The sequence below is a fragment of the Castor canadensis genome, chromosome 12, assembly GCF_047511655.1.
Source record: "Castor canadensis chromosome 12, mCasCan1.hap1v2, whole genome shotgun sequence".
NCBI lineage: Eukaryota > Metazoa > Chordata > Mammalia > Rodentia > Castoridae > Castor > Castor canadensis.
This window is the reverse complement of record NC_133397.1, coordinates 52,792,354-52,804,221: the sequence shown is the minus strand read 5'-3', so window position 1 is coordinate 52,804,221 and position 11,868 is coordinate 52,792,354. Positions and strand designations below refer to the sequence as shown.

Below are 11,868 nucleotides of genomic sequence, written 5' to 3'. Positions count from 1 at the left end.
CTTTTTTCTAAATCTTTTAAGCTCCTAAACGCTCAAATGTGTGAATATTTTCTTCCAGGGCTAGTTCATAGGCATTTCTTGCTTTCAGATTTTTTTTTATTTACAGTCAGAACTAAGAAGCAGAGGAACAAGGAAAAGTGGCAAGAGTGTGAATATGTATAGCAAAAGAGAAAAAGAGAATTTTGTTAACTCACTCACCACTTCTGGATTGAGAAATAAAGAAAACCTCCAAATGCCATTCTTTTTTTTGGATGGTATCTGGGGTTTGAACTCAAGACCTCATGCGTGCTAGGCAGGCCCTCTACCACTTGAGCCACTCCGCTAGTCCTGTTTTGTGTGGGTGTTTGCAAGACAGGGTCTCGTCTCACATAACTATTTGCCCAGGCTGGCTTCAAACTGAGGGCCTCTTGATCTCTGCCTCCCAAGTAGCTGGGATTACAAGTGTGATCCACTGCCACCTGGCAGAACCACCAGTTCTCTCTTTCTCTTTTTTTTTTTTTTTTTTTGATGATACTGGGGTTTGAATTCAAGGTCTCATACTTGCTAGGCAGGCATTCTACCACTTCAGCCACTCCACTACAGCCCCCACCATCCTTTAACTTAAAGTCAGGCAATGTTACTGAGAAATAGGAAAATAGTGCATGGTGACTAAACAAGAAACTCTTGGGGCGTGAAAATGAAAAGTGAGTGTTATGGAGGAAGATACATCCAAGAGTTCTCTCCTTTAATTAGTTTCTGTAATTCATTCAAGGAGAACACTGAAATACTTAAGTTTTCAGGAAAACTGAACTTTGAAGTCTGACTAGGTAACTTTAATGATGGTGAAATTCAGGGACATCTATGTGAGGAATTCTGAGGACACTAAGAGTATTATCTAATGAAAGGGGAAAAAAAATCTAAGAAACTGAGACGCAAAGTCAGACTTCTAAAATACAGACTTTTGTGTGATGGAAATAGTATAATTAAATTTTTTGTCAAGATATGGCTGCAAGAGTTAATTCTCAGGCTGAGATTAGCTCAGAAGTAAAAAGGCTTGCCAAGCATATATGAGGCCCTGGGTTTGATCCCCAGCACTAAAATGGAAAAAAAAAAAGAAAAAAAGTAACTCTCCTGTGTTAACTTGGCAAAAGAACCATCTCTACATTGTCAAAAAGGAAAAATTTAGGGCAAACATAAAAGTAGAGAAAGGGCAATGAAGACTCAGATACCTCAGACATCATTAAATTTTTGCCACATTTGTCTAGTTTACCCACTTACTCTTTTTTCTTTTGGTATGTCTAGGGTTTGAACTCAGGGTTTCACACTTCCAAAGCAGGCGCTCTACTGCTTGAGCCACACCTTCAGTGCAAACTTATCCTTTATATTTGGATTTAAAACCCAAACATGTCTTTTCACTCTTTTAAACTTTAATATCCACTTCAATGTTTTCTTTCACATCATATACTTAATATACTTAATATACTTAATACAGGTAATTATATACCTGTATTTTTTTTTTTTTTTTTTTTTTGCAATTCAGTCTTATAACAAATTCTGTAACTAACAGCCTGTGAGAATATCATTTTGCTATCAAAGGGCCAATACATCCTGGAAAGCCTGACAGGGTGATAGGTGATTACAATGAGAAGCACTTTATACTTTAATAGGAGGAGTGAAAAAAAGTCATTTTGTTTACTGTAAACTCTGAGAAGAATGTTCCTTGATTTACACAAGGCTGCTTTTTGAGCACCTTGTTTAATAATACTATATACACTATTAGTTTCAATGGTAATTCACTAAAGAATAAATTTTAAAATTGAGACTCAGGGGCTCTTTAGCTCATGTATTAAAGTTACTTTCTATGTACACTGCTACTGCTACATTTGGTTCCCCTGAAACACTAATATGTGTGAATTCCAGTAATCACATCTAAATTTTGACAGCAGTGCATACAACAAAAGCTATACTCTGAAAGTGTTGGTAAGAAATTCCTACGCTGAGCAACCAATTTTTCCTTTATAAATAAATAAAAAACAAAGAGGGAATATAAATAAATCATGAAGTCTTAACTATTCACTCTTTTCTAGACTTCTGAGGTATGTATGCTCAGGACTATACACTTTTGCTATCTCCAACCTTAACTCCAACCGAACTGCTGGGTCTTGAGAACAGGGATAAAATCTTAACCTTTTCAGTGTTTGGCTCTTAAGCTTTTCATAATTGTTTTCAATCTACATATTTTACCTATGAATAAGACTATGTATTACCTTTTTGCGTGATGTATCAATAGTTGGAATAGGCATAGATTCTCCTTCGATGGTATCCTAAAAACAGAATTATATACAAGTGAAACTTTCTTCCCTATATGCAATACATTTCTTAATAACTACTTAAAACGTAATTAAAACTTGACATGTTTAATCTGATGTACTTTCTAAATATAGTACTTTTCCTGATACACTGCTCTTTAAAAGTAAATATTCTGAAGCACATTCATTAATCTATTATATTATTTACCATTGATTTTCTTTTTCTCTCTTCAGCAGCACGGGAATCCTTAAATGTTGATTCAAGTCGAATAAACTAAAATATAAACATTAAAAATGAATTGCTATTATATATCTGCTAAGACCACACATATCTATATAAATTGGGAGACCCAATTATTAGACTATCATCAAAAACGACTACAATTTAATTAGTTACTACAATTTAAGTAGAATTTAAATTAGATTGAACTCAACTGCCACTCTTAATTTCTACAGTTTGGGTGATCTTTTTTGGCTTAATGGATTCAGATTCTAAGAAATAAAATATAGTTCTACCACCACCTACTGGAAGCAGAGAAGATCCACATAACACAGAATAAATAACATTTTTTGTTACCAACAGTGATTTTTGTGTTAAGTCAAGGAGAAACTCAGACCAATCATTCAAATTTTCAGACACATCAGTAATTTGAACTTAAGATGAGCAATATTATATTGTCCTTTTGGGTTTGAAATACTCTTTTCAAACACCAACTCTTAATGGAAAACATAGTTATAGAGAATTGTGAGGTGTTTTTTTTACTATTAAGTTAACTTAAAAATTAACTACTTAATCAACACTAATATTGAAACTTTACCTTTTCTACATCTTTCAACCTTTTAGAAGTTCCATCTATTGATGGGGAATGGGATCTTTTGGGTGCAACATTCTTAGTTATATTTGACATTCCATTTAGATGTGGTTGTCCCTGGGCAGAGTTGTGGGGTGTAGTGATTCTAGGAATGACGTTTCGTCCTACTACAGTAGGAATGGTACACACAGCTGGGGATGACACAGCTTTTACTGAAGAGTCCACCTCTGAAAAGGAGAAAAGCAATGTTAGTTTTATTAATGATTCTACTATATAAGTAGAATCATTAATAAAAGTTTGGATACCTACTTGCACCAATGACTGGAATAGATAGTCCTTGAGCTGGTGGGACACTCAATGGCTTCTCCATAGTTACAGCAGCAGGTTCAGCACTATTCCTAACAAAAGTGTTAAATTACCATCATTAAATGATTTAAATATTATTTATTTAAAAAAACTCATTTGAAAAAATTACTCTAACTTTATTCACTGAAAAAGGGAAGAAAAGACAGAGGACTCAATGAGAACAGAAAAATCTAAGCACAAAATCTGTGTATTTCTGTGTAATGTTTCTCATATGCTCTTAAGCTCATACCATCTTCCACAGCAGTACCATAAACTGCCAAATATTTCTACACAAAAAAACAGACTAGCAGCTAGTAAAACAAAAATGATTTAACCATTAAAAAAGACATTAAAGGACTGGCAGAGTGGCTTAAGCAGTAAAAGTGCTTGCTTATCAAGTGTGAAGCCCTGAGTTTAAATCCCAGTGCCACCAAAAAAAGGACATTTAACAAAGGTATATAAAAGATCACATTAGCCATAAATAAATTGAACAGAAGAATAACAGGACTATGTTGATATACAGACCTTTCTGATTCTCCTGCAGGGGGACTCTCAGACTTGGAAGGTTTGTTTGTAGACACTGGAGAATTAAAAGGTGTTCCACTGTCGGTGTCTCTAGAGCTATCCAGACAACTGCTATCCAGAGATGATCTTTTGGACTGAAATCCACCTGAACTTCGACTGACATCAGAGAGACTTTGCTGAAAGAGAAGAAAGCTGTTAGGATTTCAAAAAGCACACAAGAACAGACTGGCTTCGATTCTGAAATTCATATAAGCAAATTATTTCTTTTGATTATTCAAAGTAAGAATTTTAATCCTGGATTGAACTGTTACATCTTCTCTCATTTTCTCAATAGGTCTGGGAGATATATATTCAAATTTTGTCTCAGGATCATTTGTCTGAATGGAACTATGCTGGAGAGTTAAGATTATAAGCTCACCTTTTTCTTCTTTTGAAGAATCTCTGCTGGAAGGTAGTGATGAAGTTGTTTTTTCTTCACATGAGTTGCTTCAATTTTCATTCCCTCCTTTAGCATGTTTATATTGTTTGCTTGTCTGTACACTGTAACAATGTAAATATGTAAAATAGGAAGTCCTTTCTAAGAGCTGTTCTCTCTTTCTGAAATGCATATACCTTCAGTATTTCCCCAGAACCCACAGAAGTGTATGTGTGGGGACATACACACACACACACACACACACACACACACACACACACACACACACAATCTCTTTAGAGAATATTTCTAGAACATTCCCATGGTGTCACAATCCTACTTAAGAATTGATGAGTTCTACTTGTCCATCTTCTGAGACTTTCTCATAACCAAATCTCATTAACAAAATATATATATGGCAAAGCATTTTTTCCCCAATCTTGACTTTGGCTATTTCCCCAAAATGCAATTTCTCCTAATAATTACTCACTCAAGTCTAAGCTAATTATGATGCAAATATCCAAGATAAAACTCAAGTTCTCCCTTTTACTGCTGTAGCCCACATCAATCACAAAATGGGAGATTTCAGAAACCACTTACATCCTTTGTGTAAGTAGAAAAATGAGGACCAACACCTTGCCTGAATACAACAGCTCTGGATTTCCTTTCTAGTGCTTTTCACCATGTGCTACCAACCAGTTACATTAATTATCACATAAATTAATGTATGTTTAACTGTGACTATCCAATTAGAATTAAGACCACTGAAGACAGGGAGGGGAGGCTTATTTTGCATAGCATCTTATTATGAAACAAGGTGAATTATTCAGTCTCTTGGGACTTCATCTGGAAAACAGCATTTTACAAATTTATCATAAACAGAGCATCCCAACCTCATACTTTTTGAAAAATCTGAGCTCTACTTAGATGGAAAAAATTGATATCTATGTTTTTTTTCTAGACTGCTTATAATTACCAAGAGTGCTTGTTCAAATTGTAGATTCTCTGTTTCCACTGATAAATGTGAGGGCTAGTTTTAAAAAAAAATTAGAGAGCTGGGGGTGTAGCTTAAGTGGTAGAGCACTTGCCTAGCATGGACAAGGCCCTGGGTTCAATCCCGAGCACCTCACCAAGCAAAAGAAAATTTAGAAAATGCAATGAACCTAGAAGAGTAATAGTATGAATGTATATAATTCCAGATTAAGATAAGCCCAAGTTTATTACAGATAGTTTCATGTTTTCCTTTCTTAAATACCAGCATAGATTTCTACAATATGGATATACCATTTCACTTAACCAATTGTGAAACTTTATGAAAGCTTATTTTTTGGCAGTACTGGGGTTTGAAGCCAGGGCCTCATGTTTGCTGGGCAGGTACTCTTCCACTTGAGCCACTCTGCCAGCTCAATTGTGGAACTTTAAATATATAGCCAGGTAGATCTTAGAGATATGATACAGAGTTACAGCTCGATAATGACAAAGTCTTACCTGTATCAGTAAATGACTGTATATCATATGTCAAATCTATGTTAACACTTTCTGCATTTTCTACTCTCCGAAAAATTATCCCAAGGAACCACATTGATATATAATTGTTGCTGTAAAGTAAAATTTAAGAATTTTCATTAATTGTTTTTACAATTTTACAGATGCTATTTGGTGATTAAAACTTACTATATCTCTATCTCATTAACAGAGATTGCAGTGATTTGGCCAAGATCTAAAAACAGACATCCATAACAATGGTAAGTTAGCCTGTTATTCTAGAGAGGATTAAGAGGCTTTGAAAAGTACTCTTTGAATATGTACTTACAGATGCTCCAAATATTGTAATGGAGTTTTTGCTAGAGTCTATTGTCTACCAAAGTAGTATGTATTTTTAATTCATGGCACTTATACTCAAATATATAATGTATCACCCCGCCCCCATCAATACCTGTTAAAAGACAACCTCACAACTGATATGAAAGAATCCATATGCTAAATGACATTTAAGAAAGATAATATTAAAAAACAATTAACTTACTCTTTATGATGCTCCTTATTTCCAGGGAATGACTGGGGATTCACATGGGCAAGAGTAATAAATTCATTCCGTTCCAAGTTTCCAACAAGTACACGGATTTTAGATTCTACTAATCCAACCCTAAAATAAACAAGTAAGATTTTTCTTATGACCCTATCAAATTTGGAAACTATATTCAAGTAAACCTAACAGCATATTAGCTATGAAGCTTTACATGTTCATTTAAAAAATCTAGTTCAATTATAATAGTGATTCTAAAATATCAACCATGCAAATGATAAATTTAATGAGTTTCTGTGTGTTACTATTCATTTACTTTTAGAAGAACTGATCTATTTAATGCATACGCTGTCTTGATTAAGACTATAAAATAGTCATGACTTGAATATGAACAAAAACTATTGGTTAATCTGCCCCTGAATATTCCTCTACTTCCAAATCTTATATCTAATCCGTAAGACTAAGATATGTTTAAATAATATGAACCAAAAAGCTAACATTGGCACAAAATTTACAAAATAAACACACTATGATATTCACAAAATACTGGACCTTGCATTTAAAAAAATTCACTAGATTCAAATCAGATACTAGAAAAACATAGTTTCATCAGATTTCTGCAACTTCATTTTCTACCTCATGTAAGAAATGTGATTAATGTCAATTATTATTTACTAGTGACTTTATGAAATAACTTCAAGAATACTTTAAAATTTTTCCAAACACCTGCAAAAGCTTACACATTATCACTGTGTGTGCTTCAATAGTACATACACAAAAATTTGTTACTACAATGTTATCTAAATTGAGAAGTTGGCAAACTTCTTCTGTGAAGGGTTCAAAGAGCACATATTTTAGGTTTTTCAGGCCATACAATATCATTGCAACTATTTGACTTTGCTGTGAAGCACAGAAACAGCCACAGGCAATATATTAATGAATAAGCATTCCTGTGTCCAGAAAAACTGTAAAAATTAGGCGGTAGACTGAATTTGGCACAGGCTGTAGTTTCCTGCCCTTTGATCTAAATACTGTTTCAGTAAAAGGATTGTTATTTACCAATGAAACAAGATTAAACTCTTGAAGTCACAGTAAGATAGTTATTACGCTTTGCTTTCTACAAGTTAGATGAAGAAAGTACAAGCATTTCTGCTGGTCCAATAGTCTCTGCCTAAAAAGGATCCAAAAATGTGAATACATTGGAGGCAGAAGCAATGATGCACTAGAAAGAATACACTGTTCCTTGAACAAGCTATTGCTTCTCCATTTTTTATACCACCTTCTTCTAAATTAAAAGGATATATTAAATGTTTTTGAGTTTTGGACATAACCATGATGGGAACAAGAAACTGGCTTTCAGAATAATCCACACTACTTCAAAATTTTGCTTAAATCTGACTCTGAAAAGCCACAACAATGTGGGAGAGAGGAAGGTGAATGGAGATGAAGGTGACAGAATATGGTTGATGGGCTTCATATACATATATGAAATAGAATGATGAAACTTCTTGAAATTGCTTTAAGGGGGTGTGAGGGGGGACGGTGGGGTGATCTAACCAATGTACAACATCGGCTATTCAGAACTGTCACAATGGATTCCCCCACACAATGACTATACGCTAAGAAAAATGAAAAAGCCACAACAAGCAAAATCTATACATATATCTTCATCTCATTTCACTCCTGATTCTAAAACATTAACTTGGTGGTATTTCTTAATTACTGATGCTCCAATAATCCAATAATGATGGTCATGTTTATTGCTCCCCAGTAAGACAGTAATTTTGAAAACCAAGTAAGAAACTACTGTATTAAGTAGTAAAATACCATATAAAAAATTATAACCAGATAGTAGGTAGAGAACTTAAAATACAAGTCTTACCACTCAAGGTGATTTTCTTCTGTGGATGCACTGGCAGTTAATACTATATAATGTCTATGAAGAATTTGCAGCAACAATCAAGAAAAAAAAAAAAGGCAAGAAACATTGTTAAGAGTCTCTTTTTGATCATTTTTCTTTCTCTTTCCCAATGATCGAAGAACAATATAAGCATACAGTTTATGAAAATTAAAGTATGCTCTGATTTTCACAAAATTAATTCTAGACTCTACTAATTCACTTAAAAATCACTAATACTGGACACTAAAGACTTTTAGAATAAAGAAACTCATTATCACTTACAATTTTTATTAACCTATTCTCCCACTAACCCTGCCTAAGAAATGAAAGTAACAAGAAGTGGGGGTATGGCTAAGGGGTAAAGCACTTCCCTGGCAAGTGTAAGGCCCTGAGTTCAAATGCCACTACTGCTAAAAAGAGGAAACAAAACAGAAGTATAAATAACAGCTGTTGCATATGTTAACTTTCTAAATTTAACCTTCTTAAACATACACACATACAAACATATACACAAAGCAAAATTTCAAATACCTATACTTTTGAAAGAAATTTGGTGGCTCGAGTAGTTTGGACCAATCTGATTTTCCTTGAAGAATTTCATCTGTAACTGCAAGACCTAAATAAAAACAAAGAGAAAAAATATGTCTGATTTTGGTAACTGGTCAGCTTTTTTATCACCCTATCTCCAAACCCCTAACCCCAACATATTCTTGAGTTATAAAATATAAATATATTGTTTTTTGGAACACAAAAGTTTAGACTGGTTCAACTTTGGCATTAATAAAAACATTTCAAAGAATTTTTAAGAAAGTGTTACATAATTCTAACTGCCAATCCATGGCTGCAACAGAAAGTAAAACTCAACCAAAACCTTGTGGGGCTATGTTAAATGGCAATAGCGCCTTTTTACCTTGTTTAAATTCTTCTACCATTACTGTTCGAGTTGATGAGGACACATTATACGTAGAATTCTGCTGTGGGTAGGCAGGGGTGATTATGGGCATGAGATGATATCTATCTGATGGATTTACCTGTGAAATTAGAAGCAGAATAATTGATCTAGTCTCCTATTTCAGTTGTCCTCACTTCATTTCCCCAAAAGTCTGAAGAATATGAAATATAAATTTAATACTAAATTTACTCTAAGAAGTACATTTTCCATCACCAACTAATTTCTTTCTGAAGTCATATGTGTCTGCCAAAGTCAAAGGAAACTCTGCAGTTTATTTTTCCTCAGAAAAGCTGTTAAGTTGATGGAGCATCTTATAAACAATGGTCTTTTAGAATCAAGGAGATACAGTATCATAACTACAAAAAGCATTATCTGGCCTAATGGTCTCAGTGGATGACTTTCCTTTGGTTATACAGAGGAATGAGTGCTCAATCTACAATCAAATTAAAATGCAAGGTATGTGAGAACTATGCTATTTTGGAACCATGATTCTGCTTTAAATTGCTTTGCAAAGAAATGCTTTTATACACCTTATTATCATTACTTGTGAGGCAGTTTTTCACAATGCATGTATGACACTGTGGTTGATACACCCACTTATCTAGTCTTGTATGAGTGATTTTTAATGAGGTAACATTTGAATCAGCATCAGAAATCCAAGCCCTGATCCAAAAATCACAGTAAAGGGAAGGAAAGGACTATAGCTGTACAGAAGAAAAAGGAGCAAGAAAAAGAGGAATTATCTAACTAGACTGTAATGGAGAAAAATGTTCTTTCTTAAAAGATTTAATGAACTTGCACAATAAATCACATACCCGAGGATCCCAGACAGGCAAATTCAAATTGCTTTCTTCTGGTTGCTTCAATAGCACCGGATTTGGCCATTCCCTAACATGAATAAGGCAAATTAACTCACATAGTATCTAACTTCAGATGCCAAACAAAATAATAAAGACATTAGATTGTTCCAACTTTCATACAGCAGATATTCTGGGTGTAGTATTAAGGAAAAAAAACAAAAGGAAACTGGTAATTATTTTGAAGCAGGGTTCTCTGAAAGGGCAAATGGTACTTTATTAGTTGTAACTAATTTACATCCTTCTCATTTGCTTTCATGGATTTAATTCTGATAATTTAGTAATAACAACAATAAACATTTGCTGAAAATACTAACAAATCAATGCAGTGGCTATGATTATTACCTCCATTTGCAGAGGAGGAGAGCTTAAACAACTTCTACACAGCTGGTAATGCACAGAATCAATCGATGGTTACTATTCTTCTGAACTAAAAGCCAACCTTTATAAACCCCTGGAAGAAAGTGTCATACTACTCAGCCATTAGAAAAAGGGATGAAATCCTGTCATTTGTGATAACATGGATGGAACTAGAGGTCATTATACTAAATGAAACAGGACAGGCACAGAAAGACAAATACTGCATGATTTCACTTATGTACAATCTAAAAAAACTAACCTCATAAAAGGTGAGAGTAGAATGGTGGTTACCAGAGGCTAGGGAGAGCAGGGCAGACAGAGGTGTAGGGAAATGTTCGTCAGTGGGTACAAGTTACAGTTAGATAAGAGAAGTTCTGGGGTTTTATTGTACAGTAAGGTGACTACAGCTAATGATATTGTATACTCAAAAAAGCTGAAAGATTTTGAACATCTTCACCATAAGAAACAGTATTTGAGGAGATGCATATGCTTTCCCTGATTTGAATATTATACAATGTACACATGTAGCAAAACATTATGGTACCCCATATGTATGTACAATTTTTATGCGTCAATTAGAAAAAAGAAAAAATGTGCCATCTGGGTGTTGTACCATTGCCTCAAATCTGATAAGGTTTTAAACTTTTTTGGGGGGTGGGACTGGGGTGTGAACTCAGGGCTTCACACCTTCAAAGCAGCCTATTTTTCTCTGGTTATTTTGGAGATGGGGTCTTATGAACTATTTACCTGGGCTGATCTCCAACTCCCCTGCCTCCTTCTAATCTCAGCTTCCCAAGTAGCTAGGATTACAGGTGGGAGCTAAAATTTTAAACTTTTAACTTAAGGAATCTAAAACAACAAAAAAAGTCAATGCATACCTTTTAAATTCCCAAATGAAATTTACATATAGGCAGAAGTAAATAAATATTCAAAGTATATACATAAGCACATACACTTACCACTTGGAAAAAACTAAAAAAAACTTATGAACTAAAGTTGAAGCTGCTGCATTTGGATATAATTGGCAAGTTCTGGCAACTAACATTGCCCAGGAGACTCCACCAAGGAATCCTAGCATGTTGGAATAAATACCACGACCTAGAAAATTAATATATTTATTACTTATTGTTATGGTAAACTATCCTTGATATTCAGTTGAATAACTTCATTCTTAAGACTGTTGCTTAGATCTTTTTTTTTCCTCTGAAAACATTAAAATCAAAGAGCAGATCTTCATGTTAGGCTCACAATGTATTAGTAAATCAGTCTACTAGTAAACCCACTCTACTTTGCCCTTGGATGGATACTTCTGTGCCCTGCCTCAGTTTCAACTATCCAACTGGGCTCTATTTGAAATTACACTGGAATTTTCCCATATTTTAGCATCT

The 11,868-nt window shown here is 34.2% G+C and overlaps 1 protein-coding gene across 1 annotated transcript in view; it reads right to left on the bottom strand.

Moving 5' to 3' along the window:
* Papolg (poly(A) polymerase gamma) overlaps nucleotides 1-11,868 on the bottom strand; it is a 33,662-nt gene that overhangs the window by 2,085 nt on the left and 19,709 nt on the right. Inside the window, exons 9-21 of the mRNA XM_020185102.2 lie at nucleotides 11,440-11,578; nucleotides 10,079-10,151; nucleotides 9,222-9,342; nucleotides 8,843-8,927; nucleotides 8,294-8,347; nucleotides 6,412-6,531; nucleotides 5,874-5,983; nucleotides 4,389-4,510; nucleotides 3,971-4,146; nucleotides 3,410-3,498; nucleotides 3,107-3,327; nucleotides 2,497-2,562; nucleotides 2,247-2,303 (exon numbers count right to left, since the gene is read on the bottom strand). Of these exons, the coding sequence (XP_020040691.1) occupies nucleotides 2,247-2,303; nucleotides 2,497-2,562; nucleotides 3,107-3,327; nucleotides 3,410-3,498; nucleotides 3,971-4,146; nucleotides 4,389-4,510; nucleotides 5,874-5,983; nucleotides 6,412-6,531; nucleotides 8,294-8,347; nucleotides 8,843-8,927; nucleotides 9,222-9,342; nucleotides 10,079-10,151; nucleotides 11,440-11,578 (1,433 nt within the window). The remainder of the gene's footprint in view (nucleotides 1-2,246; nucleotides 2,304-2,496; nucleotides 2,563-3,106; nucleotides 3,328-3,409; nucleotides 3,499-3,970; nucleotides 4,147-4,388; nucleotides 4,511-5,873; nucleotides 5,984-6,411; nucleotides 6,532-8,293; nucleotides 8,348-8,842; nucleotides 8,928-9,221; nucleotides 9,343-10,078; nucleotides 10,152-11,439; nucleotides 11,579-11,868) is intronic.